The sequence below is a fragment of the Neolamprologus multifasciatus genome, chromosome 17 (assembly GCF_963576455.1).
Source record: "Neolamprologus multifasciatus chromosome 17, fNeoMul1.2, whole genome shotgun sequence".
In the NCBI taxonomy this organism is placed as follows: domain Eukaryota; kingdom Metazoa; phylum Chordata; class Actinopteri; order Cichliformes; family Cichlidae; genus Neolamprologus; species Neolamprologus multifasciatus.
Window position 1 is genome coordinate 30434511 of NC_140455.1, and position 24454 is coordinate 30458964.

Below are 24454 nucleotides of genomic sequence, written 5' to 3' on the forward strand. Positions count from 1 at the left end.
GATGCGGTGCAAGGACCAGTTAAAATAAAGGGATATTACGTTACATTTTCCACAGCAAGATTCAAGTCTAAGGCGTTCAGCATATGTTTGGAATCACTGGACAAAAGCAATCAATTTCTCATCATATCATTTCAAGTGATCTGGGAGGTGACTAGACTCCTGCACCTCATCTCAGATCACTGTTCAGACTTTTAAAAGTAGCGGACCCAGAGTAGCGGTGCACTTCTAGATAAAGCTGGGGTTTTCGATTTTCTTGGAAGGTTGAATGTCTGACCGGGAAAATTCACGGGATGGGAAAGCGACTGGAAACTGTGTGGTTCCTGAAGTCATTCTCAAGCTATTAGGCTGATATCAGGCAAAAATGCTAGATCATAAGGTGCCCAAGTTATTCTCTAGCAGTAACATAGAATTAGTAACATGCTCGTGGCGATTTTTTTGTATTAGTTTTTAGTTTTTTCAATTAAACCAAGCAGCAGTCGCCAGAGCTATAAAATTAATCGAATTTAGAAAACTGCAGTGCCTGTAATGGCCACTCGGGGTTGGCTTTAAAAGCAGATATATTCACATAGATCGATTCCTGTCAAAAATGTTCAACTTTACGGAATTAAAATGATAAGAAAAAATCCAAAACAAACTGATGCTGTCAGAGGGGCTACATTCAAATCCATCCATCTGAAAATTGTATTAATGGAGTGTGAGGGACACAAAGCCTGCCTGTGCTCATTTAGAGGAAGACACTGCAGGAGAAGGAATTTCTATGTTCAAATCTGTACCGCAGATAATATAAAAGCTGGAAATAACCACCATGATGTCGCCCATTAGTTAGTGAAATTCTGTTACGAAGCCTTGAGCTTGGGCTTTCTATTGTGAAACCATGTGTGATGGACGAGGAGTATAATTGGCAAGTTGTCTTAGCCAGTGAGAATATCCTGCCTAAGCCTTGTTTCCGGACTCTTAGGATGACCATAATTTACAAAATGACACTAACGCCCTGTTCAATTTGACTTTAAACTTGTGATTAAACTTAGGTTCGTGATGAAACTAGGAAAGTGTTTTCTAAGGTCACGGAAAGGGAGCAGAGGGATGTTTACCAGAAGTCTTCTTGCACCCCTCTGCTGGTGATTAAAGTGAATGCAGGTTTAAGGCACTTTTGAATTACTTTTTACTTTTCAGTACTAAAAGCTGCAGCCATCTTTTATACTATTAACTTTATCAGGATTTTAAATTTTCAAATAAACATTATAAAGTCAGCATTTTTAACTCGTTGAATATACAAACTGTTCCGACCTGTGATTAAAGATTTAATAGGTTTAAAGAAACATTATGATTCAGGGGCTGCTGTCACTTGGAGAAAGAAAACAAACACCAGGCTCCTGTGTTAAAGTCCGATGCCTGGTTGACCATTAAATCTCCAAATGTGGGCTCACTGTTTAATGCCTTCCTACGTTGCTGCTGTAAAAATAACTAAGGCTTTATCATTAATTTCAAAACAGTTGGGATGCTGTGGAAGATTTAAATGAAAATAGAATGCACTGATTTGCAAATCCCATTAACCCACAGTTTATTCACAGTATAACACAGAAAACATCAAATATTTAAACTGAGAAATTTCACTATTTATACTAAGGCTGGAAAAGTAAGCGGTACTAAAGAGAAGCAGCTGAAGGAAAATTTTGAAAAAGATTGAGAGACTCTGAAGATCTCTCTATGCAGAGGGGACAAGGCCAAAAATCAGTACTGGATACCTGCAATCTTTGGGGCTTCAGGAAGCCCAGCATTAAAAATATGCCATGATTCTGTCCTTTAAATCACTGCATGGGCTCAGGAACACTTCCAGAAATCACTGGTTATTAACACAGGTTAAGCCTCTAGCATGCAAAGAAGAAGCCATATGTGAATGTGATCCAGAAACACTGGCGTCTTCTCTGGGCCAAAGCTCGTTTAAAAGGGATTGAAGCAAAGTGGAAAGCTCCTCTGTGGTCAGATAATTGAAATTTGAAATTCTTTTTGGAGAACATGAATGCCACATCCTCTGGAGTACAGGAGGACCATCCAGCTCGTAAGCCTGCATCTCTGTTGGTATTGGGGTCCATTTGTGCCTGTGGAATTAACAGCCTGCACATCTACCATTAATTTGAAATGTATATACAGGTTTAAGAACAACATACGCTCCCATCCAGACATGCTTTTCAGGGCAGGCCTTGCACATTTTAACAAAGCAATGCTAAACTGCATACTGGATCAATTACAACAGCATCTCTTCATAGTAGAAGAGTCCGGGTGCTGAATTGGCCTGCCTGCAGTCCAGATCTCACCAGCTGAAGCCTTCAAACAAGAATTGGAAAACATTCCTCTCCCAGAATTCCAGCAGCTGGTCTCTTCAGTTCCCAGACTGTCGCTACACAGCAGTAAACATGGCCGTGTCGCAAGCATTTTGTAACGCTGCCATCAAATTCAGTGAATGTGACGAGCCAATACTTTTCCTAAAATGGTATATTTGCTCATTTTTAAACATGTGATGTGTTTTCTGTGAATAAAAAGCGGCTCTATAAGGTTTCATATTCACTACTTTGTGTTTTTATGTACATTTCACACAGCCTCCCAGCTGTCTCTGCATTAGGGCTGTTAAGTCGTTTCGGAGGCACTTGTTGGAAAGGCCAACGCTATCAATGGAAAAACAAAAAGGAGGCGCGATAAATGAAGCACTTCAAACTGACAGGGTGGCATCTTTAATCAATGTATTGTTGACAACATAGCATGTTATGTTAGTTAAAATATCATTTGTGCTGGGAGAGAATTTGGAACAATCAACATATACATACAAGTAAAACAACAACAACAGAGAGAGGAAAAAAAAAAAAAAATAGTATCCACAAACACTTTCATTCATTACACGCACACACAGAGCACTCCCACCGGACCACACGCCCGCACAAACAGAAGCTAAAAGCTCGACAGTCGCACTGCTAGGTCTGTCAAGCAGTTTTGGATATTCTTCTGTTGGTACAAAAATGATCGTTTGACAAAAATAATAATTTCATCAAGTGTGGTCGCCTCCCCTAACTTGCCCTCTCCACTTTCAGTCAAACTACTTGTTTTTATGTACAAGTGAGAAGGCAGTATGGCCGCATCAGTTGTAAATAAGGATATTTACCGCTAGATTTCTGGCATATTATTGGTTTTGTTTTTTTTTTTCCTTTGTCGTACAAAATAATATCTCTCTGAGGTAAGAACCGAGACAGTATCAAAATAGTAAAATGAAAATTTTACTGAATGTAAAAGGACTACAGGTTCATTACTTGCTGGATGACATATGACCTCACGGATAACAGCAGCGGGAAGAAGGAAAAAAAACTAAACAAAACTGGAAGATTGAATAACGGTCCGATGTTGTATCAGTGTGTGATTCGCTCAGCTTGTCTGTGTTTGAGCGCGATGGCTCTGAGCCAGTGGAGAGGAATGGGAGTTGGTGACATCACAGGCGTTATCAAGGTTGGTTACATGGGGGGGGGAGCAGGGTCAGTGTCTGTGAGGAAACCTTTAAGAAAGAAAGAAAGAAAGAAAAGGAGGTCGCTGATGCTCTAATAGCTCCGGTGAGGCTGCTGCGGCTCTGTGGAGCTTCCAGAGGGCGTAGCGTGTGAAGTTATGAATGTGAAGCAGCTGAGTGTCTGAAGAGCGGGAACAATCAGGGAATAAATTACCACCTGGAGGCTTTAAAGTTTAAACAAGACAGCCTACAGCCGGGGCAGCAGCTCTGTGAGAGTGCCTTTGAGCCCGAATTACCAGCAACGCTCACGATTACAGTGTCTTGTGATTACGACTAAATCAACCCCGTGGTGGGAATCACAAATGGCAGTCCACAAACCCGAGAGCTTCAAATGTAATCCTTTTGGTGGCGCTACGTGAATTATGAGGAGCACCAAAGGATTTATCTCCTGTGGACTGCACTGAGATAAGTCACTCTGGTACTTTCGCAACTTGGCGACTGCTATAAAAAAAACGCAACTCTCTTTGTCCTGTGATGTCACCAGCTCCTAGCGCTCTACTAGAAAAATCCCTTCACTCTGAAAAAGGCCAACTCAGGAAACGACACCCACCACAATCTGGCTAAGATGCTCTGAATGGAAAGTTGATCAACTCCGAAAGGCATTAGCAAGCGAAACCCCCGTTTACACCAGGGCAATAAATCCAAACCATTCCTCCCCTTCAAAAGTTAAGGCAGTGATACTAAGGGGAAATGCTTTGCTGACCAGCAACTATGCTCCACCGACTACCAATGCATGGCTGGTGCATGTTAGTGTCAGAAAGTACTCTCGCTTTTTTAAATTTTTTTTATTTATAAACCTCTTGGTTGCCAAAAAGTTAAACTAACTCTCCACTAGACTGTCACAACGTCTCCTTTCAGAATAAAAGGCCGGGAAGAATGTTGTTTTATTCCCACGACAAACAAGCACATTTGCAGAAAAAGGAATAGCACACAGTCGTTTAAAGGAAGAAAACGTCTCTCTCACCCCCCCACACACACACTCACATTCACACACACAAAGACATCAGAACCAACACCGAACAAACATCTCAGCCAAGGCGCCACATATATGCATGTCATCTTTCAGAAACACATAAGGTTTTTGTCCTCTTCATTCCAGTGAAGACGATTTCTGCAATGTATATTTTTTTCACATCAACTCTTGGTCTGATTAACAGCAAAGAGTAGCCATTCACCATCATGAAGACCTAGTCCAAAAAAAAAAAAAAACCCCACTCATTAAAGTTCAGTGGAAACCATCTAATCTCTGGGAGATTTTAATTTCCGATTGATTTAAATGTCTATTACTGAATGATTATTTAAATGTAATCAAACCTGAATCTGAAAAATCAATGAGAATTACAAAAAAAAGAAAAATAAAGTGATTTATTAAGCTCCGTCTTCCTCCATTTGTGATTTTTGTGGTGTGATTTGGATTGTGGATCAAACCTTCATGATGGGAACGCGCTGTGGGCAACATAACAGTAAGTAAATGATCAGATATACCTCCAGAGATGCACCAATAATTTTGTGGTGGGACAGTGGGAGTACTTGACTTAAATATTGGCCTATTGTAATTAGTTTTGTTTATTTATTGTAACTACTAAAAAGCAAGAACTGTGGAGGAAATTAACCTTTCATTACTCGTGCTCCAAGTCCGAGCGTTCATGATTTTTCCTTAAGTCTACGTGTAATCGGTGCATTGTGATATACCGTGATCGTTTTCTTTCTTCACATAAAAGACAACGCTAAGTAGATTCAGACATGTATTTTTTTTTCTAAACAGTTCTGTACAGGATACATGGAGAATGTTAACTTGTGTGGGTGTGGCTTCCGCCAGGTTCTTTCTCAGTTATCTCAGGTGCATTCGGCACGCGGCCGTCGAAATGCTCATTCAAAAAACCTACAATCATCTCAAATGCCCTCGCGCTGTCGCCACGCCTCCTACCAGCAGCCGGACCAACATATTCGTTAAGCTGCAATGTAGCCGGCCTATCAGTGCAACGCGCTGGTGATCAACTTAGGGCAGTAGCACAAGGATTTGAATGTTCTAACATCACAATCACAACTTCTCTCACACATTTTCCTTCTGTCCCCGACTCCCACCCCCATCCCCCGACTCTAAAGGGCTTTGTCACTGATCTGAGGCGTTTTTAAAGTTTCCCCACTCGGCTGGAGAACAGAGGGTGAAAATTCAGGAATTTTAAGGAAATCTGGAGTTTTTAGGGACACACTGAGGGATTCTCAGGCTTCAAAAGTGGGATCTATCAACAGTGCACACTACCTCCATTCTCTAGGGTGACAATGGAAGCCTACAAGTGAAAGATTGAAAGGAAAAGGATATTTTTTTGGAGGGTGGGGGGTTTGGATATTATGTGGGGATTTAGCAAGACTGCACTCAGTGCAGCAGCTCTTCAAGCTCGCTCTCTTTGAGCTTAGCATTGTCTCTGACTTCGTCAAATGTGTACGTCTTCACAATCTTCCCATTACGAAAGACAGTGTGCAACAGGTCCTGGAGGAAAGAGTAAAGACAAAACAACAACAACAACAAAGTGAGAACGGCAGTGTTCGTATGAAATCAAATTACATGTGAACAATCAAAACAACTGAGTAAAGAAAAGGGTTTGTGTGAACTCACCACGCCATACTCCTCCAGATCGCCCTTGCCCTCCTCCAGAGTGACAAAGTCTCCGCTCTGGGTCCGGTGTAGAGACAGACGACCTTTCTTCGACCTCTTGTTGGGGTCTGCCACCGGATCCTTGAACACGTTCACCTGAGATACAGCACAAAAAGATCTATGTCACACTAAAACAGAAAGGACATCCCTGAAAAGTCTGTCTGGGATCATGGATGAATAAATAAAGATTTCCACAAAGTGCACTTAAACAGCTACAAAGCCACCTAACAAATGTAGACCCATTCACCCGGTCCTCACCCCTAGTCCGTTAGTGACCACGTAGCTGCATTTGAATGAGCAGTTGAGCAGATCTCTGGTCAGTTTCTGCAGCAGAGCCCCTCCGGACCCGAAGGTAATGTTCTCAATGGACCATCTGTGTTGCTTCATTCCCTCCACAATCTGGGAAACAAATACACACAATCAAACCTTGCTGCTGCCTTCAAACTTTGAACATCTGGCTCCCTGTGCCTGTACCTCTTGCAGTGTGTTGATATCCACTCCATCTCCTTGTATGACTCTAATGTAAGGAGGGAGAACCTTGAACCCTTTAGAGTTCTCCTTTGGTGCAAACTTCTTCCCTAGAATCTCCAAAACCTGTAAACAGTCAAAGAAGAGAGGATGGAGGAGGAGGTACAGAGAGGAAAAGTTGAGTTTCCTGGCTGGGTTAAAGACTATAAATGAAAGTAAAGCCGTTTGTGTGACCGCACCTTCAAAACCGTATCGAGCGGGTTTCCTGAGTCCGGTCGAACGACGAGTGGGGCGTCTGCGCTGCGCATCTCGATCAGCGCCCGCAGGTCTTCTCCCCAAATCTTCTCGCAGGCGTTGTAGATGTCGTAGCTGTCGCTGACTATGGACACAGGCACGCTGGGAAACTGCTTGATGATGTGCTCGAAGGCATCTTTTTCATGGTCTTTCCCCCACGCTGTGATGGTACTGCAGAGACAATGGCAGAGCTATTAAATATACATCTGAAGAAGAGTAAGACAGGAAAGACCAAACACAGTGATCGAGTGATCCAGTGAGTGTCCAGAAGAGGGCGCTGCACTCCAGGTTTTAGTCTAAGACGAGCCCAAATATGATCTTACAGGTACTGTACAACAGCTGTTCTGATGCTGGAGTTCTTCTGCATCGCCTAGCATCACCAGTGTAGAGTCAGACAAGGAGAAAAAGGTGATAGAACCCACACAGAGCTCCTGATGAATACATCAAATATTAATGTTAATGCATCACGCACCATGATAATAAGGTAAGGTAAATGGAAAAGTGCAGAAAAATATGAAGATCTGGACTTTAGGCTTATTAGGTCTTGGACAGCAGATCATGTTGCTTTGTTTTAAAGATTTGGTGCTCTCTCCATTGTGTTGTTCCAGAATCCAACTTGGCCCTGAAGATAATTTTAGTTTTATGCGCTGCAGCTCCTGAGCTTCTTGGCACAACCCCAATACATGAAACGTGTGCAGTGTGCGCACACTGCTGGCACTGATTTCTTCAAACTAAGGGCGACACACCTTTTCTCTAAAAATCAACCCTCCCTTTTCCTCTGGAATATCACTGCGACTCCTCCCACCGAGGAGGTAGAAACGAAACCGATTTCAGGAGGGAGGCCATTGCATAACAGTTGCTATAACAACTCCAGCCACTATCCCACAATGCACTGGTATGGGGAAGAAGGGTGCGCTGGTGCAGCAGTAACAGCGCTGGCGGCCGGTAGGAAGCTGCTGTGTGTGTGTGCGCATGAGAGCGAAGCAGAAAGGGAGAGGTGTCTGTAAGCAGGATAAATGGAGAGAGAGATGTGCGCCGGGGCATAAGCCAATCAAAACTCTCACTTCCAGCTAATCACAGCACCATTCACCGAATGAAATAGACGAACCAGATAATGACTGCGAGGGTGACCAAGCACAAGTCAGGAGAGAAAATTAACACCATCATGAGCCAAATGACAAAAATCTCTACATCAACAGCTTTGGCACATAATTAGGTGTTATTTGAAGCGAGTTTCCTTCTCTGTGGATGAAAAGCTGGATTTCAGAGCGGGCTCTTGGCCAAACTGTGCACCGTTTCATCAAAAACAGCAATACAGATGAAGACAGCTGAGATTTTCCAAGAGAACAGGTGAATGTGTGGCCTAAATGCAGATAATTAAAACTGTGCGCAGTAATTTAGCAACCTGCATGAGCTGCTTAAAGTTTGTGCAAATCTTTGGAGTCCCTTGAAAGCAGTGTTTCTCAGACACCCGTCATTACATGGAGTCTGGAAGTAAATCTCTGTACTGAACTGTGCGGTCGTATCTGCAATAAAACGCAGCTCAGAACGGTACACTGCACAGACAAATATTCCATCTCTAAGCAGGAACATAAAGTCCTTTACAGATTAACACTAAATAAATAAGGCCAGTAAAGTAAAACGTGTGTGTACCTGTGCTCGGCAGCGGGCACCGAGAAGCCTGGCACAGGGTCCTTGGTGCCATAGTACTTCTTAATGACTCCGATGCCAGCGACCGTGTCTGTGCCCTTGAAGTTGACCAGATGGGCGGAGGCTCCTATGCCAGCAGTCTGTGAATAAAGAGGATAGGGTGGGGGTTAGGGACCTTGAAGTGCTTTAAACAACCTTAAAGTGGAAATAATATGTTTCCCCTTATTTTTTCATTTATAGATTTGCAATTGCAGATGCTCTTTCATGGCTTTGAGCAGAGAAGCCCCGCCCACCTCCTGTTCAAACCTTGCGTTTGCAAGGGAGAGCAAAATGTGGACTAGACTAAGTCTTAATTTTCTTTGTTTTTGAAATCTCTGATGAGCTTTATTGTCCTTGTCCTTAAATTAACCAGATTTAAATCCTTTAGCTTTCTCCATACCTCTTGTGAGGACACGCCTCTGTAGCCGAAGTCATGTAGTTTATACTCCAGCCCCTCCAAATTCCCCGAAGTCTCTAAGAGGTACTTGGCAAGGATCTTCTTTTGCTCTCTAGAGTTGGTCGCCACAGTGATGGGATACCAGATCTGAACCAGGATGGTCTGACGGAGAAAGAAAGGAGAGTTCAGTTCACTTTACTGGATATTTATAAATTTTTCAGGGTGTCATTATGCTCCGAGTTTTTCCATGTGCATTTATTATAGCAAACAATCAGGTTATCGGACTAAATATTCATAACAGTTAATGGTAAGCAAAAAAGAAAAAAGCAAGCATAGTCAAGTTTTTCTTCCCCTGCAGGCAACAGACCGGTGAATGTCTGGCCCAATTCTTCTGCTTTCCCAATATTTAAATGGTACTAAAACCCAAAACTAACAAGCTCAGAGGGATCACAGCGGCCTGCTCATTCACCAAACACAAACTCTGGGAAAAGTACATTCCTTGTTGCTTCATGTCAACTCTGGACCACAGTCAATGACTTTAATATGAAAACAAGTGGCTTATCTGTACTCTCCACCACCTGGGAAATTTTTAGGAATACATAGTTCCTGCAGTCTGAAGCATAGAGCGTGATTCTGTGAAGATCTGCCAGTCAGTGTTTTGCCCTCGCTTTCTAAAGCTCTCCTCCTTGTAAATTCAAAATCCATTTTGTCAAAGCAATCATCAGATTTAAGCTGCGGTGAGAACAGATGATGCAGAAAAAGTTTGATAGAAAGAGAAACCTGTGGAATATGGTGACAAGAGGATTATGAACAAGAGCGCTAAACTAACACTATGTAACCGCATACTGCGATTTCAACATTTCATGTTAGGAATGACAACCAAGTACTATGCTATGTAGGCTGAACCTCATTAACAGCAGATAAAGACACCGAACAAGACTAAAACTCTAAATATAACTAAGGCTATAAAAATTCTCTGTTTACCCAGCTCACACTCTTTGTGCCTCCTAACATTATGCGGTGTGTTTCTACCTTATAACACTGAGCAGGTCACATGCATCCTCAGCCTAATTATAATTCCATAATATGGACTCATGTGACTGCCAAAGAAAGTCCAAAGTCTATGCGTACGCACACAGACATGCATTTGTAAGGCTATCTATGAAAGGACATTCACTGACATTTAGCCCCCGACCCTGTCCTTTAATGCTAACGCTAGCCTTAACCTTTAAAACGAGTCTCAGCACTTAAATAGCTCTTGTAGGGGTTTCAGGAAGACCCCCACCCCCCACTCTCCACCTCTGGAACTCATGTCTTCATAGAGGTACACATAAAGCTTGAGCTGTAAATTTCTTACAATAAAACAAAAACTCTGCGCATGTGCGTGTTTGTTTCCTTGTCTGCAAACTCCTCCTCGACTATAAGCAGTTGAGCAGCCAAACTTTGCACAGGCCGCTGAAAGTTCCTATTTATATCACACATTATCATGTCCTTTTGTTGCCTAGAAGTAACAAGTTAAAATGACCCTCTGGTAGCATTTCTGCACTTATAACACTGTTTAAAAGAACCGTATCATTTTTTATTTCACAACAGTAACATCTAATTTATATGTTAGAAAAGTTGAGTTATGCATGAGATTTTATGATGTCAAGATGGCATTGTGTTGCATGGCAACAGGGTTAATCACCCTGTTTTGAGCCTTTATACACATTATACCTTATAAAAGCATCTTATGTCATTTTTATCTACAAAAGCCAAATGATACACACCTAGCGGGGTGCTAAAATGCCTGTTTTTAGCATACAAACGCCATCTTTTTTCCAATGTGATTAAGAGTATCGGTTTGCCAACTGCACAAACAGATCAAACAACACTGTAGCATAGGCATGTGGTAGTTATAACCAATTCTACATTTGTGTGTAACAGATTAAGTACAGTGTAAGCATTGTTACACTGCAATTTTTCTATCATTGTCATTGTCAGGCGACAGTTTGTAAAGGATACTTTGCTGCCACGGTAAAATGGAGGGGCAGTAAAAGCAACACTAAGAAGGAATGCACACCCTACACACAACAACAACACAACTACTCTGTCAATGTCCCAGAACAAAATGGACGGTGATAAGGAGCCACAGAGCGGGATGAGAATGGGGAAGGTAATGGCAAAAAATAAATAAATAAAAAGGACAAGAAAGCAATAGAGAAGAAAGGGGAAAAAATTATGTGACAAAGACGAAAATGAGAAAAGCGAAACAAGAAGGGACAGCAAGAGTGAAAGGGAAAGAGATAAATAGAGTATGACCTAGTGAAGCAGCTCAAGGACACCAGTCTGTGGCTAATTTTACTTCACAGCCATGAAGAATGACCCCCCGTGTGTGTCTGTTTATGTGTGTATTTAAATCAGCCAGAGAAACTTACCAAGTGTGTGTATAAATGGGTTTGTGGACGTGTTGTCACAGTGCTCTTGGCTGTAGGTGACCTCCAAGTACTATGCCATTACAGAGTCGAGAGTGTGTGCGTCACATAATAGCTCCAAACGCAGACCACTTTCAGGATACATTAGACTTTCTGAACATACTAATGTGCTGGTAAGTGTGTGCATATAGATTATAAAAAGCTTTTTTGCATCAACAGACATAAACAAAAGAATGCCGTTTCTGATTAATCACGGCGTGATTCATTTGTAGGAGCAGTCAAACGTGATATTTATGAACTGGTTTGACATGGTCAAAAAGAAAAAGAAACAGCAGGAGACAAGACAGCAGTCAGAAGAACAGAAAGTGAAAGTGAAGTGCAAGAAAGTGATTGTTCTGCCCAGTCATTGAGGACAGCCTGTTCATGCAGCATTAAGTTCATGATAATCCTGATCTCAGAGTCACACTGTGGATCAGCTCAGTGTAAAAATGCAGTACCCAAACTACCAGAATAAAGTCACTCAAATCTACTTAACTTTCTCTGGAATTTTATGTGAATTATTTGTGAAACCTACAGTATGGTTACAAGATATTTGCTAAATATGCTTATTTGTTAGATGGAAATAGTGACATCATTCTTCTGTGTAGTAAAAAATAAAACTAAAACTAATTAGATCATCGTAGAACAAATAGTAGAATCAGGAAAAGCACAGGTAGTCTGGCTGTGAACAAAGGTAAAATATGACATAACAAGACAAAATCAAATATGATATAATCTCAAAAAACTAGAACTTCCCTGCTATTTAAAAGCTTCTTCACTGACTTTGGGAAAGTCAATGACCTGCTAACATTAGCTAATGAACGGAGTCCGCAAATCAACAAGCTTTCACCGCCAACAAACACTGAACAGAAAGACAAGATAGCATTTTGCCAGAAACAACTTTAGCCAGGGAGTAAGCTAAGACGATCTAGCCAGATGATCTTTGCATTTGCAAACTAGCAATACTGATATTAGCAATAAGATAGCTAATATTAGGTTAAGGTTTTATACAATGAATCTCATCTAGTCAGATGGGTGACAAACACTGGGAAAACTACAGCAGTGGGGTATTCAACACCTGCTTTACTTCTGAGGGTCACATCCCTCCCCATCATCTTTTTTAGTAGCAAAAAATAATCTAATATAAAAAAACCTAGCAGTAGCTTGCTAGCCACCTAGCTATAACTAGGGCTAACCAATAACTAACTTAATTAGCTTTTTGAAAATCTCCATTCTGTATTTAGTGTTGACTCAACACCACAGGCACAAATTTTGGTGACTGTTAAGTTACGTATGAGCAATGTACATAAACGTAATCAGAGAATATAACTTGAAATATAAAAATCAAATACAATTACCATTTTTTACAAACATAATAGCAGCATATGTGATGATGTCTGTGCAAAGATTAGTTTAAATTAGTCGAACCCGTTGAAGAGGAGATGGGTTAGATACAGACATATATATTCATATATGCACTACAATCAATACAGTAAGACAACAAAGCAATAATTTCCACATTAATGCCCCAAGGCTAACTTTAGCTTTCTTGCTAACAATACTACTAGATAAAATACTAAGTGACCATAGTTCCATGATACTAAGTCATGAAGCAAAAAGTCATGTTCATTCTGGACAGCAATAAATTCTGTAAATATACAAAGCAATAATACCGAAAAGTGATGCAGGCCTGGCTATCCAGCTAGCTCTAACTGAACTAGACACCATATATCTGACATCGGTAGATTTGTTTTGAAGATATAAATAATCACATTAACAGTATATGCTCAGGTTATTCTGTTGATGTGCAGCATATCAGTTCATGGCAGTCTTGTATAGTCTCGAGTGGAGCTAGCTCCTCACCCTGACCTTTAAATAAAAGCGATCACGCATTATGTTGTAGTTAATGAGTTTAAAATGGGCTGGTAGGTGGCTTTTGCATGCCTTTTACAGAGCCACCAAAGTGGTATGAATATTTTCACCGTGGTCTCAACAAAGAAGCGATTAAGTGTATTTTTCAGAACCACTGAGCTGTTTCAGTCTGCAGCATACAAAACTCAATTTACACTTCTTTTTTTGGTGTCAAAGAAGTGTAAGTGTACAACAATGACCATATGAACCTATTACTACTACTTTCTTTGACTACTCAATGAAATCTCTACTCTGAATGACTTAACAGTGTCTTGAATGTAAAATAACATTCTTAGAATAATTTCCGAAAGAAAGGGTTTGATAAAAGGCAACAAGTAAGGATTTTCCTGCCACTATCCTTTTGCTGCATTTGTAACACCAGTATGTCTCCAAGTGGGTATTAAGCTATAAACTATGGCAGAATTGCAACTCAGTGAGATTTAAGAAATCATGAAGTGTCACAGGGCATGCTGCCAAACTAAATTGTTTATGGCTTTTATAAAACTATTACCTCTCTATTGTAATAAATAGGACCTAAACGTTGCTAATGTCTTCCTTCTTCTATTAATTATCAAATAACCATTAAATGGTATAGCTAAGCCTAGCAATGTAGTTTTAGTAGCAATGTGATGAGCACATAAAACATTTCACTGCTATTTGAGGGCACAGGGGTATGAAATTTATGAGGGCTTTTAACTTGATAGAGCTCTTCCAGTAGTTACACTGTGAAGGGGTTCTCCTGTGATTTAGCATTACACTGAAAAGCAACAGAACGCCACAAGACAGATTTAAACAACAGTCAAAATTCTGTTTTTTGTTATAGATTACACATAAAAAGTACACATCAAATCCATAAATGAATAAAACATGTCATGTCAGGGCCCTCTCAGATCCCACCCTGACCCGTGTCCATGAACCAAACGTACCTCCACCCAGTTAGTGAGCCAGTAGCATTCGGGGTCTGTGCTCTCCACTGTGAACAAAACATTGCCTCGAGGAATGACACTCCCCTCTGGCACCGCCTTGATTTCAATGGGCAGGTGTCCGTTGTATTTCTGTAAACACAAAGAAATGCATACAAATATATATATAAGGTTACCAGCAGCACTTTCCTGGATATATTAACAGATTTATATCTAAGCAGTAGCAAAAGATTTTCAGAGGTAAGCCATTTACTTGGAGGGAAAAGTAAATTAAAGGGAAGTATTATGTTCATTTCCATAGTTTTTCATTGTCGCTTAGGTTTGCATAATTCAGTTTAAATAAAACAAACAAACAAAAAAGAAAAAACAATTTCCACCGAGGACATAACATAACAGTAAGGTACACATTTCTATCAGAAAAAACAAATAAAAGCCAAAAAACTGTATTTTTGGTTGCCTGAGGTTGTGCTATACTTGGCTCAGCACTATATTTTAATTGCTGTTAGAGTGGAATCTGTAAAGTAGGTTCTTACCATTTTTGTTTATTTGTTAGTAGACTTTAGATTTTTCTTTGCCTCCGTTAAACCTAACACCTTCTACACACCAATAATACATTATCCAGTGAAATGAACCATGTATTAACATTACAAATACAGAGAAGATTTAATGTTTGCTTCCTAGCAACAACATTAACGATATTATTTTATTATTAGCCGTAGCCACTACTTTGACTAACTAATAATTGCTAATAGTTAGATGGCTAAGGCTAACACGTACCATTCAAATGAACTATTTAAGAGATAAATGTTGTTGAAACTGATGCTTTACTAACCCCTCAGAATTCCTCATATAGTGCTGCTAGCGAGGGGGAGGGGCTGAGTGTGTGTTCCTGTTGGTCTGGTACTGTGATATGTGTCAAACGGAGGAGGCCATGACAGTTTTGTGTCTGTACTGCTGCTAACGAGCATCTGATAGAGGCGTCCTTTTTAGTAATGATTTTTTAAACAACTAGTTTTAATTATAAAAAAATTGCCTTAAAACAGTTTTCCAGCAACACACCACATCTCCTGGTGACCTCTAGCTTCTCTGATGTGCAACACATCAACACCACAGTGTTTCATGTGGTAACATTACAATGTGCTTGTTTACATGTACACACAGTTTTTTCCTTGATAAACCATTTCCTGAAACAGTCTGTATTGTTTAGGAAACCTGTCTACAAATATACCTATAAAAAATGTTTCATCATGTAGGAAAAAAAACACAAAAATCTTTCAGTAATCTCTTACCTCCAAAATATAAGTCCACCCCTTCTCATTAAAAACGTCATCCTGGAAGTGTTCCCTGTAGACCTCCTTCGCCTCTTGAATCTTCTCTGGAGTCACTACTTTTCCTGGAGAGCAGGAAGTAGGTGGGGAATAAGGGAGGAAGCGGGAGACAGTACAGACAAAGAGGTTGGTGAAACAAACACCGCAGCACTGGTGTGCTTCTCTACTGTCCACCACGATAATCAAGTTTGAAGCTGCTGAGAAGGCATCTTTGTTTGGAAAACATGTGACACCAACTACATCCTTGTCTCATTTCAAGTCTGACTAGTTTCTAGTTCATGGAAACTATTAAACACAGCATACCACAGATGGAAAGGGATCTATAAGGGGATACTGTGGTTTATTAGGAAATGCAAAAGAAAGGTCTGACAGTCTGAGAAATTAAAAAAAAAGTGTTACATGTGTGTGCAATCATTTTTATCGATATTTCTAAAATCATGAAGAGTAAGTGGAGCTAGCTGCTTTCTTTTGTTTCTAGATTTTATACTAAGCTACTTTAATGTAACCCTCTTTCAACAATGCATTATCGGGTTAAATTCTCTGAATGGTAGCTTTGGGTAAACAGAGGTTCTGTTTTTTGTTTTTTTTTTACTTTCACTTGCTTATGAAATTAGTTCGGTTAGAGGATCGAGGATGCATCGCTGGTAGATGGCCTAATCGCTGTGCCGAGCCAGCCTTTCTCCCTCGGACAGCGAAAGAGCAGCTGTGCTTTTGTCCTCTCCGTCTCTGTTATCCGTGGCACTCTCTCCACACCTCTGTTACCACACCATGAAATCCGCTTAACAGACATGAGGGAGATGCATTCTTTCGACACTCTCTCTTGCCCTCTCTTTTGCCTCTCAGGACGTGAGCGTCAGCGTTAATCATCTTGAGTTAATTAGGGCATAGAGTGTTTTGGGCTTATTTCAGGCTGGTCTTGTTTTCTCATTTCTTTCCCAACCTGGATTCTTTTGTGGTATGTTTGTTTTGTACGGCCTAATCAATGTGAAGCGGCACGCTGCGGCCTTGCTGTTTTTCGAATGAATAAAAGAACTGTTGCTGCAGGACTCGATAGAAACCACCTGCCCTGCTGAAGTGTCCTTCAGCAAAGCAATGACTTTGAAAAGCCTTAGGCACACTGCTCTGCAACTTTCCCTGTATGCTGACCTTGCCCTGTAGAGGGAAGGCCAAAACAATAGAGTGCTCCCACAGGGACCAATCAAGTATTGTAAAAGGCCCTCCAAAGTCTGGATGTCGACTTTTTCTAGCTACACTTAATTTTTTTTTTATTAACCAGTAAAAATCTTTCGCCTGACTAGAGACTGAGGCTTGCTGGACCACAGCAAAATAGCGGTTGTGTAAACTGCATTCACAGCACTAGAACCATAACATCATGTGCACAGCTTGCGTCCATGTCTTGGTTATGTGATTTAAGTATTGAACTGTTACCCTTATTTAATTTAAGTAGACTGGAAGCACTTCTATTTACACAACCATCACAACGCGGTGGCTGCATGTGACCAGACTCCCTCCCATCTGTGTTTATTTGCCATTGAGAAGCTTGGACTTAGTTGCAAGGTCATGTTGACTCGTTTAGTCTGGCTACAGAGCTTTTACTTAAACGAAAGCCAAACTTACCTTTTAGATATTTGTGCAGGATGTACTGTAGGCCATAAAAGACAGTTTTGTCATATTTGACTTTTCTGTTTTTGCTGGGGTCTGTCCTCTTCTCGCGGCACTCGAAGTAAGAGTACACTTTACTCGTGTTGGGGGGGGTACTGTTTATAATGCGTTACCTGCCAAAACAGAGCACAAGACAAATTAGACTGGCCATAAACAATGACTAACCAGTTTAACCGGGTTAGGAGAAAACTAAAACAAGAGCAGTCTGATACCGCATACCTCTGCCACAGCTGAAAATTCCCTAGACACCATGCATGAATAAATTTCTGGATCCACGAACACTAAGACAACATCTCCAATTTATCTTATTTCAGTCTGAAATACATTGGTGAAGGTGTACTCACTTCTAAGTTGAGTCAAACCCCATCCAGACGTGATCACTAACTACTTTAGTTTTTATTTAGTATGCATGTGTTAACATGCCAGCTGTGCAAAATGACTCATCTAGATTTTATCATTAGTGTCAAGAGGCAATGGGCCTGTACTGTAGCACAGTGTATCTTGTACATTTTACTCTGTACAATACTGCACAAGCCCACCATTCGAAGGAACTGATTTTATCTCAATGTGTTTTAAGATTGTGCAAAATATTTAGTGTACACGGAATTTGGACCAACGCAATATGACCAACACCCTGCTTGATTTCAGGGTGTCGATGGGATTTCAAAGGAAAATTGCAGCATTTTCAAACTGAAAAAACAACTTATCTTCCACAGAAATGAAGAAATCCCATAGAATCAATAACTTGTTACCAAATAAACACATTTTCACAACTTATCTGTGATTGCATGAAGCATTTCAGTTCATCAAAGTGTTTCAATGTCACACATTAAAAAAAAAAAAAAAAAAAAATCACATTCAGGGAGAAAGAAGTCAAATTTGTCTCTCACACATACACATTTTCTCTATAAAACAGTTGTTTGGAGCTTTATGTGCACTTCTAGTGAAAATTGAATCCCCAGTGTCTGCAACCAAGTCAACAGCTTAAGGCAAGTCCAGACATGTTTCAATAGCAGACTCTACTATCATACCCATTTGATACAGTCTCACAAAAAGGAGGCGATACATAGTCAGTGGTAGCAATCAGTCATTAATTAAATCCCTAAATGAACTAATGGATTTCATTAGAGATCTCATTAGTGAAACTCTAAAAGAATGTTCTCCATTTCCAGTTTGACTCCCACTTTTTCCAAGTTTGGTGGTTCTTTATCTTGATCATTAAATGCAAAGGGTCATGACCATGACCAAACAACATCTGGCAACACAGAAGAGCTAATTTGTCAGGCCAGGACTCTACAATCTATTCACACCTACAGGCCAGTGGCCACTCTTTCAGTGATGAGGGTGCACACATCCTGGGCAGGGAGGAATGCTGGTTTGAGCACGGAGTCGAGGAGGCCATTTACGTGAAAAGAGAAAGGCTATCTCTGAATCGAGGAGGGGGCCAAAGGGCACATCTTTCGCCATCTTACAACGATGCGATTGCAGCCATTCCCCAACTCTCTGTGAATGATACTCGTGGCTATTGATCAGTGGTTGTTGATCAATGGTCATGACAATATCCATATAAAAGGTCAAGAACTGACCTCACAGCCCACTGTTCATTCATTGGGCTAGTTTCAGTCAATATGCTAATACACTCTTTAAAAGTTTGGGGAAACCTGCAGTCAGCTGAGACTGAAGATGTCACTCGGATGAGTGACAAAATGTTTCTCCCACTGAAAACGCTACATCCAGAAGAAGAGAATCAACTTTTCGGGCGTTCCTTACCCCAATTACTGAGCATGCATCAAGACATTAAATATACAGTAAGATACAAAACTGCTTGACACCCACATTGAGTATAGATGAGATAAATGTCAATGAACCACTCAGTTACTCTGACCCCTATATGTGTCCTTTCCTCTGGGCTTTTGAGGACTCAAAATAGAGTCAAGACACTTAACATGACACTGAGTGCAACCACGTGTGTACATATTCACTGGCACCCACTGTATACACACACAAACACACAACCAGTGCTTTAGAATGGCAAAACTAATCAGAGTTTCAAAGCACCAGCAGTACGTCCAATATTATTAAATGTGAGCAGAGGACACACATATGAATATTTGATTATAAAACATCCATCTATTGTAACATGAACCTAATTACGACAAACAAGACCAACGACTGAGTTACACAATTCAGTTTTACAGTAACAGTATCAGTAATGGAAGGAGGTGCATGTAATGGTAGAACCACAGAGTGCCATCACTTATCAGAACCTCTTAATTCTAAGGAGATGTTTGTTAAGTAAATCTTACTATTTTCATATATGAATAACTGGTAAGCAGGCTCTGGGTTCATGAATTTGAGGATATGATATTTTGAGTACTCGTTATACAATGACAAGCTCATTCAGTCTGGGTCTTGTACTGAAAAAACTGATCAGAAACAAACGCAACTGAAGTAGGGTTTGGGGTTTGTTATCTGCTTCCTCTTTTTCCTTCCTTCCTCCTTTAAAACTCTGATGATACTGAGGTAACTGAGGGTGTAATGATTCCAGGATACTTAAAATCAAAAACACCAAACATATACACTGATGCTGATCGTCTATGCAGAAAGTTAATGCAATGTCAGTAATTTTCTCACACACAAGTTGCCATCTATAAACGTCAAGTAATTCCTCCTTTGCTCTTTCGAGACTGGGAAGGAGATGATGAAGGCAGCCTTGTGAAAACGCTGGGACGTTTCACAAAATTTCCTTAAATCTATTACCACAACCTTTTCCATCATCACCACGCGTGAAATGCAGTACATGCAGGGCACAATCCCATTACCTGAAGTTAAGAGACAAATAATGGAACAACACATACTGACAATTCAGTTAGTCTGGTCCCAAAGATAAAATCCAACTCTGCAACACTGGGCTTGATCACCTCTCTGTAGTGGCACGTGAAACAGTTCTCTGTCGAAGTGGCTTTTCAGCTTGTAGCCAGTTTTCAAAGACGCAAACAACACATGCAGTTGGTCTGTCCAATCACGGGACGAAAGACACGCTGGAGAACCAGGTGAAAGGTATCAGCAATTCTGATTAGGAAATATGAAGCAGGAAGTGCCGGGTTTAGCCGGACAGTAGGACCCAAACTTTCTAAATAAGAGCAAGGGGATGCATTTAAAAAAAAGGAAAGAAGTGCTAAAATGCTTTAATGTAAGACCCTGGATCCCTGCTTACTTTCTCACCACCATTCACTCTGGATTTAAGGGTCAGAAGAGTGTAATATGCAAATGTGGTCACATGGTGACAAACTAATGTGGCTTTTCTTTAAAAATCTGTGCTAATAATAGAACACAATATAACTCCTCCCTGTCAAACATGCAGAGATTTTTTGAATGCATGCTTCCAGACAATAGGCCGGCGTGCCTTTGGGACAGAGAGTTTGCTTTTGAATTCAAGCATACAAAACACAAAGGTGCTCAGGTGGAGTTTGTTTTTATGTCCTTTGTGTGTGCCTTCAGTTGTTCTGAGAGACCAGCAAGCATTTCTTTCAATTAACCTTTCTCTTGTGGTCATGCACAGCCAAGCTACACATACAAGGTAAAGCTGGGTGACAGGTGTTGCAACACAAGTAAAACTTGCCTGCGCTGCAGTGAGGAGACATTTATCTGTACTGTCATTTGTCAGGCATTTGCTGCTTCTCCCTGGGCTTTAACTATCACTACTTGACTGAAAACACGACTTCTAACACAATGCTGTGCTTTACTTTGAGCACACTTTGTTGCTACCTAACAAAAACATCTGTAGCCTTCTTCTATTTGATATTATGCAGCTCTTCGTGAGCTTTCTTAAGTTACAAGGAAAAACTGTTTTCTATGAATGGAAATGTGTGTCGGCTGTATTCTGATTTTTGACATTGTGGCGAAGCGGAGCAGGAAATGCTCGGTCTTTGTTTGAAATCTACTTTTTGTTTTCCAATAACTTGAATAAAGTCAGATCAATGAAATATGAGGTCTGTGGGAGGATTTAATGGACTTGATATAATTGTTGCATCAGGAAATATCCGATACTCTAGACTGAGTTTCCCTGTAGATGTCTCATAAAGGGGTTAACTACATACGCCCTTTATTAAGGTAGTCAATCCAGATACTTTAGACTTAGTTTAAAATGAAAGGCGAAGGGTGAATGAAAGGTGCCAGAAAGCTAAGACTTTATAGAAACCACTCAACACGAAACCGCCACCTCTTCCAAAGGGATGTTTCTGCTCATATAAAAAAAAAACCCAAAAAAAACACCCACACTATATAATATACATATACATCCACTTAACACCAGTCAGCAGTGGTACTGGCTGTTCATCGATAATCCCAATCGATCAATACTTCTAGAATCAGGTATACGCTTACTTTCATTTTTTTCTATAGTGAAAGTTAAACTGTAATGAAACGAAACCAAAACCACTCATTTGGATGAAATGAAAGATAAGGTGTGACTGTGCATTGCACACCGATGGGAGATTTTGCAGGTATTTAAGTGAAGTTTTTTTTTTATTTCCTTAGTAAAAAAAATTATGATATGGCAATGCAGCTGATATATAGGGGTACAGAACATGAAATATTGAAGTATAACTGAACAGCACACTTAAGAGATATGCTGTAGGCAAATTAAACCACACTAACATTAGTATATTTCTGACATTTTATAGCTAATAAAGGATTTTTTTTTTTTAATGAAAACACACCTCTTTGGGTTTTTCCTGTATAAAATGAATATGGCAGAAAAGCCAGGCTTGCAAAAGACAGAATGTTAATTAGAGATTCACACAGTGGTAGTCAATGAAACACATTTTAACAAGTGATAACACAATGAAAGTACATCCATGTACACATACATTTAAGATGTTAGTTTGTATCATTAGACTACATTACCAAGTTTTTTGTTCATTCACTCAACTGGTGTACAGCTCTGATCTCAGTTTGAGCCTAGGTTTTAGTCGAGGTACTTGGGCTTCCTGCCTCTGCTGGTAGCCCCATACTCCCCTCTCCTGTCATTTCTGACTTTATTTCCTATCATCAGCATCACCGAATCGCTGAATGGTGTCATATAGCAGTTCACCTGGCAGTCGTCCCGGCAACCACTTGCTACGTGAGCTTAAACAATACTCTAAGATCATTTGTCCTCTGTTTATATTGTTGGTTATCAGCTGGTTGTTTCTTGTCGTTAGCCAGTGTATAAACCCTTACAACCCTTACCCACTGCCAAACATCTTAAACCGCTTTGAAAGTCTAGCTGCCTTGTGATTCCTTTTTAACTTTCGTTTTCTCGTAAGTCATGAATTGCATTATGAGTGGTGCGAGGTAGCCCTATAGTGGCTAACACGACGTCGAGCTAGTGTGACTGAGCTTTTGCCCATGTGCAGTTCATACAGCACTTGCTAGCTAGGGGCTAATACTAGCTTTTTTTAATATCAATACCCTTCATCTCTCTCTTGCGCTCCCTATGCGCTAGCTAGCTAACTCAGCTAGCTGCGGACCACTATGACTAGCAATCCGAGGGGGGGACTGGTATGGTAATAGCGATCTTACATGAAATCTAGGGAAAAAAGGATGCCTGCATTGTGAATGTGGTACACCGTCTCTGTTGTACCAGCCCCCTTCTCCCTCCCCCAACTAATTTGGCCTGCGGTGAACCGATGGATACCGGCCACACAGAACAGTGTGATGGCCTTGGGACTGATGATGAAACCACCTTGACTTTGTCAATTTTCACTCTTAACGACTCTCCCTTCACCTCATGCCTCGTTCGCCCGAGACCATCACGGGTACCGTACCTTGTATGAATCGGTCGCTAGCAATATGTTGAAGTCGGTGTCTCTGTGCTCCATCTTTTCCCTCCTTGGTTGTGAGTCGCAGCTGTCAGTAGGTTGTGTTACGCGCCGTGCTGCCGGAGACTCTCCAGCCTTGTGTGTAGCCTGGAAGGGGGAAGGACGGGCATAGAGAACGGGCGGGGGAAGGGGCGGGGACTCGGGGGCGGAGGCATACGTCACACCGAAATTCCGACGTTCGTCGTGTATATCCGGAATCACTCGGCTAGATTGCGCGTTGGGCGCTCTTACATGCAGTTCTCAAGCTGAGCAGATGAGGGCAGTATTGGCCATCAACTACAGCTCCGACATAAGCTTTTGGACCTGCACCGTTGCTTGATTTATTGATTGATTCTAGGAATTCGAATAAATATTAATTAAAGACCCTGCACGTGAAAATATTTTAATTCATTCACCCAGTGTACACAACGTCACATACTAGGTTCTTTCACCTGTAAGAATAGTAATGATGAAAGTTGTCTCACCTTCAACAGGTGAAAGTAAAAAGGCAGGTCAACGTTGAATAGTGACGAACACCATGCACATTTAACGTGAAGAAGCAAAAGTGAGTGAAAACACCTAGAGTACCTCTGTGGAATTAGTGATATGGAAATCACAACAGCACATTAACTGTACACAGAAGTCTGGTTTCAGAAGATGATTGATTTATTCCCCTTATTAGGCAGATGCTCATTATTTTTAATCTTCTGAATAGGTCTAGATATCACTAACGTACAGATTGTTTTGTTATGTTTTTAGAAGATGATACAAAGTGTTGGACCTGCTCTTTTCCCACCTTTTGTCTTTTTTTCACTGATATGAGCTCTTTTTAGTTTAATTTAACCCTTTTATCACTTTGCTGTGCAGCTGTTCGAGGTTATAAGAAACCATAAAAACTTATTCATGGGTTAATGATGTCTCACCAGTAGGTCTTGAGCTTTTTCCAAATATTAATTTCATTCAGTTTAAAAAAAATGAAGGAATGAGATGGTCTTTGAGAAGTTTCTATTAGCATAAATACATCAAATACATCTATTTCGAGTTTATGGGTGGTTTTAAGTTTTAAAATAATCATCAAAAAGATGGACCTAGAGAATATTAAAATAAAAATAATTCAATTGATTCTGCATTTTAAAGATCCCCTCCAGCCACGCCTGAAGCCAGAATGTATAAATATTTAACTGTTTTTGATTTTGAAAATTCTAACTACAGGATGCATGGTGTTTCTGATTGTTACAGATTTTCACCACGCCGTTGTTCCTTCCGCTTTCTGTTTTTGGAGT

The 24454-nt window shown here is 40.6% G+C and overlaps 1 protein-coding gene across 1 annotated transcript; it reads right to left on the minus strand.

Moving 5' to 3' along the window:
• Positions 1-2713: 2713 nt before the first annotated feature.
• nampt1 (nicotinamide phosphoribosyltransferase 1) lies at positions 2714-23290 on the minus strand. The gene is given in 12 exon segments (XM_085139021.1): positions 2714-6038; positions 6165-6299; positions 6462-6602; positions 6678-6797; positions 6911-7136; positions 8619-8755; positions 9055-9213; positions 14342-14470; positions 15628-15731; positions 17284-17419; positions 17421-17441; positions 23139-23290. Coding segments are annotated over 12 exon segments (1476 nt in total). The 5' UTR covers positions 23193-23290; the 3' UTR covers positions 2714-5924.
• Positions 23291-24454: the final 1164 nt, after the last annotated feature.